The 10,371-nt window shown below is 31.3% G+C and overlaps 1 protein-coding gene across 1 annotated transcript; it reads right to left on the bottom strand.

The window, feature by feature from the left end:
• Positions 1-4,222: 4,222 nt before the first annotated feature.
• Positions 4,223-5,170, bottom strand: LOC121466343 (olfactory receptor 8J3-like). Its single transcript, XM_041680007.1, has one exon. It carries the CDS (start codon positions 5,168-5,170, stop codon positions 4,223-4,225), a length of 948 nt encoding a protein of 315 aa, XP_041535941.1.
• Positions 5,171-10,371: the final 5,201 nt, after the last annotated feature.

A 10,371-nucleotide genomic window follows, 5' to 3' on the forward strand; every position in this document is an offset into this window, starting at 1 on the left:
TTATCTGCTATGCACATCTTCTAATCAATAGAAAACAAAAGTATTAAGAAATTGTTAAAATTATTTTCTCTATTAGATAATGTGTAGTTAAATGTTTTATTGTGGATCAATGTATTTAAAATCAAAACAGTTATTTATAATAAATTTTAGTCATTTCTTGCCTCATTTGTTTTAACCAGAACTAAAACTTCATCAGAGAATAATGAGTGTTTAGAAAGGTTTGCATTATTTATTTACATAATTTGTTTGCTTGCTATAAGACTCCAAGGGTTACTTTAGTCTAAGCTCTGTATGTTTTCATATGTAAAAATGAATACACACACACTCACACACACACACACACACACACACACACACACACACACACACATTACACATATCTGCCTTACTAGACAAGCAGTCAAAGGTTTGAATAGATTGTAGACTGACTTCAGAGCATGTGTTTCTTAGAATCCACTGCTCATAGTATCCTTCACTGATTTCTCCTCCGGTTTTCTGTTTCAGTTGCCCCAACTCAACTCTAGTTTTTGATCATCCTTTATGTTAGATACTATACTATTGTAAATTCTAATTATCAATTTTTATCATTTGCTTCTGGAATCTATTTCTATATTTGATTTCAGCTTACTCATATTCGCTTTAAATAGTTTTTATTTCACTTAAAATGTTTTGCATATTTTTTTGGTATTGGATCTGACCCTCTCCCAATCTTGGTGCAGGATTGCTGACATGTGTAACCACCCTTAATAATTTTATTTTACATATATAAAATATATTATTATTTTATATAATATTAATCATGCATAATATTATTTATTTAAATCTGTTATAATTGTTTCAATTAAGCAAAATATGAAGCATATGATATTTCTTTTTTGTAAAACACATACTCTATCAATAAAATTGTATCAATAAAATTTATGTATGTTACTATTCCACAGGATCACGCTGCAATACATTTCCAAGTATTTTAACATATAATGAGACAAATGAGTAATCTCATTTGAGGATCTGGGTAAAACAGGTACTAATGTCATAACCTTTGCATTATGAATTTGTGGTTTTTATTGCTTTGCGAACTATTTGTTGTTTATCCACTTATTTTAGTACATTCATAACTACATGCGATACATTTAAAAATAAATAATATTATTTAAAAGTATATGGTTATATCCTAAAGAAATCTTATTTGTAGTTATTCTACATTTAAATATTCCTCTATTAATGATCAATAATCAATTGTTCCTGTGAAGGATCTTTGAGCCTGAAATTTATATGATAAATAAATCATGGATTTGTATACTGAAAAAATTTTAGAGCAGATTACAAAATAACATAAAAAATGAATAGAACATGTTCCAGCTCAGAGAAGTGGTAAATGTTTGAATAGGTGGAAATGTGATTACAGTGTTGTACAATGACCTTGTACATGCATTAAAATTCCCTATTGTACCACACGATAACTATGCACAAATACCATGTGTCAATAAACATTGTGTGTTTTTAATGCTATGTCACATAATACCAAACAATGTATTTCATAATACAAAACACAATATAAATCTGGAATATTTTTATAATATAGATACAATTTATTCAATCTATATATCCTATATCTGAAAAGTTGATATGTCTGTGTTTCCCTGTTTCTCCCATATTTCCTGTGACTTATCACTCTGCCTTCATACACATTTGTTTTGGTAGGAGGCTAGCTGACACTTGATGTCTTGTGACTAACTTACATTAAGGAGACTATTTCCTGTCTAGTTGTACACATGAAGTTCAAGACATTATTTACTTTGACAAACAATGCAGAGGATATATGTATTCTTATTTTAACAATAAGAATCAAGGATACAATAAGCAATTAGTTAATTGAATTTTTGTAAGAATTTGTCCAATTTCCTTTTTGGAGTTTGACTACTTATATAAGTCTAATATCTTTAATTACTACAAATTTCTCCAAGTACTGAAAAATGACTAAAGACATACTCAAAAACAACATCATTGTTATAAATATATACTGTTGAAATGAGTATCTGGTAGAACAGAATAAGGCTTTCTTTTTGTTTTAAACAGTATCTTGTTTATTTAAACATTTCTCCTAGAATTTTTATTTTTATATTTTGAATTTTTATATTTATACAAATTAAGTTATAGTTAGAAATATTTAATCAGCAAAACTACACAAAACCTCAATAGCTCAACATTTAAAAACAATGTTAATCATGTTATTGTCCCATATTAACTCTGAAAGTATCAGGGTTGATTAAGAAATAAAACTTAAATGGTCATAATTTACTTTTGAGATTTCGAGAATTTATTCTATTGGGTCCTCAACATGTATTTTGTCTTTTCACTCAATCAACAGTATTCTAGAAACAAGATGTAAGTCTTGGTGAGTAAAAGACTCAAACCCTACCATTTGAAAAAAAAAAAAACTAAATGTCTTTGTACATCTTCCAAAAGTTCTTTATAACAAAATACTAACTATTAGCACTAGCATATCTTTAAGTTTTATGGTTTCTTACACTTGATTATGCGAAGTTAAAAAAGAGAAAAACAAAATCAGTAATTTTGCAATTATTCTCTAGAAAAGTAGAACTACATGCAGAGATAGTTTAGACACATCCTAGCCACAAGTTCTAAGGCAGATGAGAGCTTTCTGTACCTATGAAAAATATGCCTCTTTAATCATCATTTCTTCCTGAGAATAAACATCTCTGTTTAATTTATCAATAAATGTATTGGATATTATTAAGGTCTGTTAACATCACTGAAAGGGGAAATCAGAACTGATGCTGAAGTTGCAAGGTAAATGAAAATTCCAGCATGAATATATTTTAAATTAATTGTTTTGGAAGACACTTGGACTCTGCGTCTATACTAATAATAAATAAAATATTTGGTACAACCAACCTGCATGGAGCAACCATCAAGACCTACCACCAGTGTTTCCATTTTAAGATAAATGAAAGGTTTTGCATTTGTCCTGTCCCCGAAGACTTCTCACTGAAATGTATTTACTTCTTTCCTAAAGTCCCTGAACACAAAAAATAAATTTCCAAATAAAACATTGATTCCAGAGGGATAGGCAAACGGTAATCTCAATTAGTCAAGTCCCAATTCAAGTTTCCACAGAAAGTTTGCATATAACTGTACCTGAATGATTGTGCTATAAGGTGGATTAAATGATTGTGGCTACTTACTTTTTCTTGTGTTTTCAATGCTATAACTCAGTATGACAAATTAATTAAGAAATACTGAAGTTTCCACTGGGAAAAGATGACTGTATAAAATGGTTGCATATTTAGGTTTGTTATGCAAGTTGCCTTGGACACTGTCTCATCACAATAATAGAAATGTAATTAATGCAAAATTTTTGTTTGGAAATTTTATTTTACAAATAATATAAAATAAGATGATGAAAATAGTTCAATTTTGCCTTTTCATCTTTTTCAAATTATTTTCACTAAGTATACCAAAGAAAGGTTTTATTGTGGCATATTCATATATGTACATGATTTACCTTTCCACTACTTCTAAACCTATTTTTGTTGATATTCTTCTATTACCAAAATAATTCTCATTTCAAGATATGCAAATATGTATGTGTGTATGTAGGTGGAGTTTCTTGGACTTCCAGCTCCTAAATGACATGAAAATTCTTCTTAAGCTTGAAATCTTGGTGTTTGTTTAGGCTTGTTTTCAATTAGCTCTTTTAACTTTAACCTGTATAAAATAGTCTGCATTCTGACAGTAGCATGATACCCCTCCTCTGTACATTAAGTTTGACTTCCTACACATCTTGTAAGCAAATCGCCTACCTCAGTTTCTTCCCCCAAGCTCCTCTCTCTCCTGGGACATCCTGCCCATCCTCTTCTCCCTAGCTACTGTCCATTGGTCTCTTTATTAAGCCAATCAGAAGATATGTTAGCAGATGAGGTAAAACAGTGTCACATCTTCACACAGTGTGATCAAATATTATGCATGTGCATGCATACATAAATATACATTAGGTCAATCTCTTGTCTCTATGTAAGAAAAATATGCAGTATCTTGTCATTTTTTTCTATTACACATAAAGATGGGATAAAACAATAAATAACATAAGCAAATCCTATTGCTTCTGAAATTTTATGTCCTAGCATTTAACAATATCTTTGAAGAATGATTTGTTAAGGGGTAATCAAAATCTTTAAAAAAAATTATAATTACAAATTCATGTAAGATTAAACCTTTGGCATGGATTTTTCAGGAATTCTTTCAAGGCACACTTTACATCTCTATTTCTAAAGCTGTAGATGACAGGGTTCAGCATTGGTATCACTAGGGTGTAAAACACAGAAGCCATCTTGTCAGTGTTTAGCGAGTGGTTGGTCCGTGGCTGCAGGTACATGAAGAGAAGTGTACCATAGAACACCGTGACGGCCATCATGTGGGAAGCACAGGTGGAGAAGGCTTTCTTCCTTCCTTCAGAGGAACGGATCCTCAAAATTGCAAGGATGATGTTGAAGTAGGATATAAGAACAATAGTCATAGAGAAAAACAAGTTTGTCCCGGAGAAGAAAAATACTACAGTTTCTGGGAGGTAGGTGTCAGAACAGGACAATGCCAACAGAGGGACATTGTCACAGTAAAAGTGGTTGATTACATTGGAAGAGCAATAACTCACAGAGAAGACACAAGGAGTCACAACGATGGCTGTGAAAAAGCTGAAGAAGTATGTGAGTGAGACCAGCAGAAAGCACATGTGCCGAGACACCACCACCATGTAGAGCAGGGGGTTGCAGATGGCCACATAGCGGTCATAGGCCATCACAGCCAGCATGAAGATCTCTGCTACAATGAAAACCAGGAATCCACCCAGCTGGGTGGCACATTCATAGTACAAGGTGGTTTTCTTGCTGACTAAGAAGTTGACCAGCATTTTAGGAGCAATGACAGTGGAGTTGCCAAGGTTGATGACAGCCAGGTGTCTGAGGAAGAAGTACATGGGAGTTTGAAGTCGTGAGTCCACGGTGGTGAGGGTGATGATGCCCAGGTTTCCTGCTGCTGTCAGCATGTAGATGACCAGGAAGACAAAGAAAAGTGGGACCTGCAGGTCTGGACGATCAGACACCCCCATGAGTATGAACTCTGTAACATGAGTGAGATTCCCAGGAGCCATTTATATTGTTATTTCATCTTTCAATGTGAAAAAAGAATATTAACAGTTTATCATTTTTCTGCTTTAAATAATAAATTGCTAAATATCTCATTCATAGTTATTTTATTTAGAATGACAATCTTTTAAGCATGTTAAATGGTAGTTAATTTTTCCTTAACTGTGCATAAATATCAAAAAAATATCAGAGACTCTATTGCCTTGAAAGAGTCTTGCACAGCTGTTTGTTCACATTGATATTATTATATAAATCACAAGCCACCTGTGAGGACTTGAGCTAGTATCTTTTGATCATTTGGTTATTAACTTTCATTCCTCTTACTTTTCTGACTCAGTTTCCCACAAACACTTCTCCTTTTTGATATACTCCATCTTAATATCTTACTCCAAATTTCAATCTTCTTTAATCATAATTCATTTCTTCTCCCAATTTATCCAGTCCTGCTATGTTCTTCTGACTTCTAGTTATTAAAATTCTATCATTTTCTTCTTGCAGCCCATGCTGGAAATTACATTATAGCTTATTCACGTTATCGTTACATTGCTTTTAAGGATCTTAATGTATTTTAATACATCATTAACAGTATTTTTAAGACTGGTTCTCATGTATATCTCATTCTGTGCAATAACTCAGAAATGTCCTTCCACCTACTGTCTGTATACTTGATTACCAGCATGTGGAAAATTATCTGAAATATTTTTATGTCTAGTGGTCAATGAAGTAAATTTATCTGAAATCTTTGCAATATATTAATGTCATTCTTAATCAGCTTGACTGTGATTTTGCTAACTGTAACTGACATGTTTGATTGTTAGTAGTTTAGTCAATTTTTGTGAATTTTTAAGATAACTGGGTTTTGATATTTTGTAATTGTGTTGTGATTCAAATGCAACAGTTGAATCTACAACTGATTTCAGTAGCAATTAGTAGTTAGTACTATTCTCCTGCTTTGAATATCTTGTTGAATTTTCTGAATTAATTCTTAATTAATTTCATCTTATTACCTTACTAAGGACTTTCAACTTTTAAATACATATAGAAAATATATTATAATTTTGTGTAATGTAAACTTTGGGAAAATAGAGTAGATTGCTTAATAATTGAAAAGGTTAAGTAGAAAATATTGTAATATATAGAAAAAAATATATAGGATATGCTGCTTCAATTGAATACAAATCATTATATGCACACTGTTTCACACTGTACTACATTAATATGTACAAATATTACATGTCAGTAGAAAGTAAGTGTTTTTAGAATTAGGGCATGTATATAAAACAATACATGCAGTAACAAACCATAATGTAAATCTGGTGTGATTGATTGAATATAAAATGTTTATACAATGCATCAAATGTGAATTTGTAGGGTTGATATATCTTTCTTTTATCAATTCCCACTCATATTTTGTGTCATGCTGTGACAGAAATGCTTGTTTAATTAGAAGGCCAGCTAATGGTATATAGCACTGTGATAAAATTGATTTTAATGTAACTATTTCTTCTCTAATTGTTACATATAAAATTCTGGGTATCATGGACTTTGGCATAGTGTTGTCTATAAATGTATTATTAGCTTAAGAATCAATGCCAGCATCAGCAGATTTTTGGCTAAATATTTGTGGAAATCGCTTTGGAAGCAAGAGTTTCTTTGAATATTTTGTATATTTAGCTAGGTCAATATTTCATGCACTAAAATATTACAATAAAGCCAATGACATTACAACTTACATTATTTAATATCACTGAAATAGCAATGCCATAGAACTGATTTTATTCTTGTTAAAATCTTATTGAAATAACTTATCCTTTCATCTTTAAATATTTGGCTTCACGCTATCCAAACATTATCTTTAGGACAGAACCTGAATTTCTCTGGATGTCTCTCTACTCAATTGTGAACAAAAACACTCAACTTTAAGCATCAGTGACTCTCTGCTCTCCATTAGACAAAAAATAAAAAAGGAGGAAAAACTCACCTTTTACTTTTAGTAATTGTATAAGAAATTTTTAGAAGCACAGAATTATGTATGTAAAAGTTTCATCAGGTGTTCCTGTGTTGTGCCAGTTCTAAAGCAAATTAAAAGCCTTTCTATATGCTATGGGAAATACACCTCTTTACTTACTGTTACTTCCTCTGAATAAAGAGCTCAGACTAATTAATCAGGAGAGATGCTGGATGTAATTAAGCACAAATTTTGCACCTTGATACAACAATCATAGATCAGAAGCTGAATCTAGAAAAAGAATTTCAGTTTTGACCAAAATTTTGATAAATTGATTTAAAAGACATGTGGACTCTGAATTCAGATCAATGAAACATTTGGCACGACTTATCTATAAAAACCATCTACTATAACCTATCGCCAGTATGACCTCATGAAGATAAGTGAAAAGTTTTAAATATGTCTGTCCCTAAAGATTTCCTCATTGAGCTGTATTTGCTTGTTTGCTTAAGTCTCTGAACATGAGAAACAAATTTTCTATATAATGGTTGTTGATTCCAGAGGGAAAGAAAGACAAATGGCGAGCTGATTAGTTAAGTCTCCAGTCAACTTTTCACAGACGGTGAAACATGAATGCTGCCCACTGCTTCGTCTGAATGTTCACATTAGTGGATGGATGCAATGATTTCATCAGCTTATTCCTTCTTTGTTTCTTTTGTGGTGTTTCTCTGTACAACATATTAAGTAGGGCGTAGTGAGAATCTCCCTGGGAAGGAGATCTGTCTTAGCGATTATTTTTATTAATGTGAAGAGACACCATGACCATGACAACTCATAAAAAAAACATGTAATTTAGGTGACTCACTTAGAGTTGCAGAGGCTCATTCTATTATCACAATGTGGGGGAGCATTAGTGGCATTCAGGCAAAAGTAGTGCTGGCTTTATCTTGATATGCGGCCACAGGAAGTGAACTGACACACTGAGAAGTTTTTAGAGCATGGATAACCTTAAAACCTGCCCCCAGAGTCACTTCCTTTAAGGAGGCCATATCCACTCCAACAAAGCCACACCTCCTAATGGTGTCACTCTCTGTGAGCTTAAGGGGACCAAATACAATTAACCTACAACAAGATCCAATTAGTAAAACCATAGAATGTGGCATAAGGGTTTAATTTTAAATATAGGTATAAAATGAATGTAAACTTACTATTTTCCTTCAAGATGATATGAGACTTTAAACCCATTTGCTATATAGTATGTATTCACTAAGGAATTGTATAGTTGTAGCATGCAGTAGTAATTTATTTAATTCTTCTAAAAGTTCAAAAAATACACAATTTTTAGTTTAGCAAAAAAATTATAGGGCTAAATTATTTCATTTTCTAAATCAATTAGTATATTTTCCCTGCCAGTCAGGTCACATACACTTCATTTGGGCAGAGGTGGAGTGAGTTTTATTGAGGAAAACTTGATTTATTATTTTTCTATTATAAATATATTTTAAGATTTTTTGTTTTTGTCATTTCTGAAAACAATTTCATATTTAAATATATTGATCATATTTTCCTGCTCCCCAAAGTTCTTCGAGATGCTTTCCCCCTCCCTACCCACTGAAATTTAACTCCTTTTTCAAAAAGAAACAAGAACAGTATTTTAATAAAACCAAGACAAGACAATAAAACCAAACATCAAAAGAAAAGCAACAACAAAACCCCACTGAACTGTAATGAAATAAAAGTGCACAATAAAATTGTGATGTCAAATACTCCCACAACCAAATATATATTTTAATATATTTAATTTAAATTAATATATATTAACTATAATTGAATTTTTATTTATGTGGGTGCATGCACCTGTGAGTAGATATGTGCACGAGTGCAGGGATCTGCAGAGAAAGGAGAGTGACACTTGCTCCCAAGAACCTACAACTAGATCCAGTTGTAATCAACCTGATATGTGTGGTTGAAACAGATCTCAGAACCTAGCTTAGAACATTATGTCCTCAACTCAGGTTGTGTTTTCATGGATACTCTGTTTTTCTAATTTATTTTAAGGTTCTTGTTCTTACCAGCATTTTATGCTTTTGATGACCATTGTAAAGAATATTAGATTCAGTGAAACAAATTTTCTTGGTAATTGTTTTATCCAATTCTATTTTTTATAAAAATTGTACGGTATAGAAAAATATATGAAACATTTTGAAATTCTAGTGACTTTGAATGATAATAAAATGCAAAATGAACTTCAACATAATTGATATGAACAATTGCAAACGTCATCACACTTTATTCTTTATGATCTTTCATTTGATGTGGAATCTAAAATGCTGTTGTTTATGTTAGAAATGTACTATTGAGGCTTACTCATTTCAGAATGCGTCTTCAAATGTGTATGTCAATGATATTTTATCTTTCTCTGGAATATAATTTATATCTATTCACTGAAATTAATTGAGGGAGAGAAAATATGTTAAAACTGCAGTAATTTAAGTATTTTATTACTTGATGGATATCAATGACAAATAGTGTTGTTTTACTTTTCATATCAAACTTTCTATTATTAAATTACAGTATTTTCAAAATATAAAACTTATGTATTCCTATGATTTAACTGTATAATTTTATTCTAAGAAATTCAACTGTATGATTGACCTTTCTTAACTCTTCATTTACAGATCTCCATCTTACTATTCATAGCCATTTACTAACCCAAAGAGCTCTTACTCAGCAATTGATTGGTGACACAGATACATTTGGTACATTATGCAAATGAAATGACATGAAACCTAAGGAGGAAATACTTTTGTGAGCCTTGATGGATTAGAAAGAATATATATGAGAAATTGAAACAGTACATGAAAATGTATTTCTAAAAAGTTATTGCTGAATTTTGTAAGAAATATAGCATATTTTTGTTTGTGATAATGTGTTTGTTCTAACAAATATTACTATCATATTATTAGCTATATATAAATTATTACAATTAATATAATAGTTATATTATGTTATGTTTGTTACCATCAGCAAACATACTGAATCCAATAGTACACTCAGTGTTGCGTGGATCAAATAAAAGGATGTCCTCTCATCAGAGAAGAACAAGAAATACATTCATACATTCACGTATTAAATGCAAGAATAAGACAATATGACATTTATAGTAATTTTATTATTTTGATTTAGAGAACTAAATAATGTACAAAGAGCAGACAAAAAATAAAGATTGAGCCAGTGAAAAATAATTTAAAGGAACAT

The sequence above is a fragment of the Microtus oregoni genome, unplaced genomic scaffold (genome assembly GCF_018167655.1).
Source record: "Microtus oregoni isolate MIOR12 unplaced genomic scaffold, Mior012 000033F_ref0000390, whole genome shotgun sequence".
Lineage (NCBI taxonomy): Eukaryota > Metazoa > Chordata > Mammalia > Rodentia > Cricetidae > Microtus > Microtus oregoni.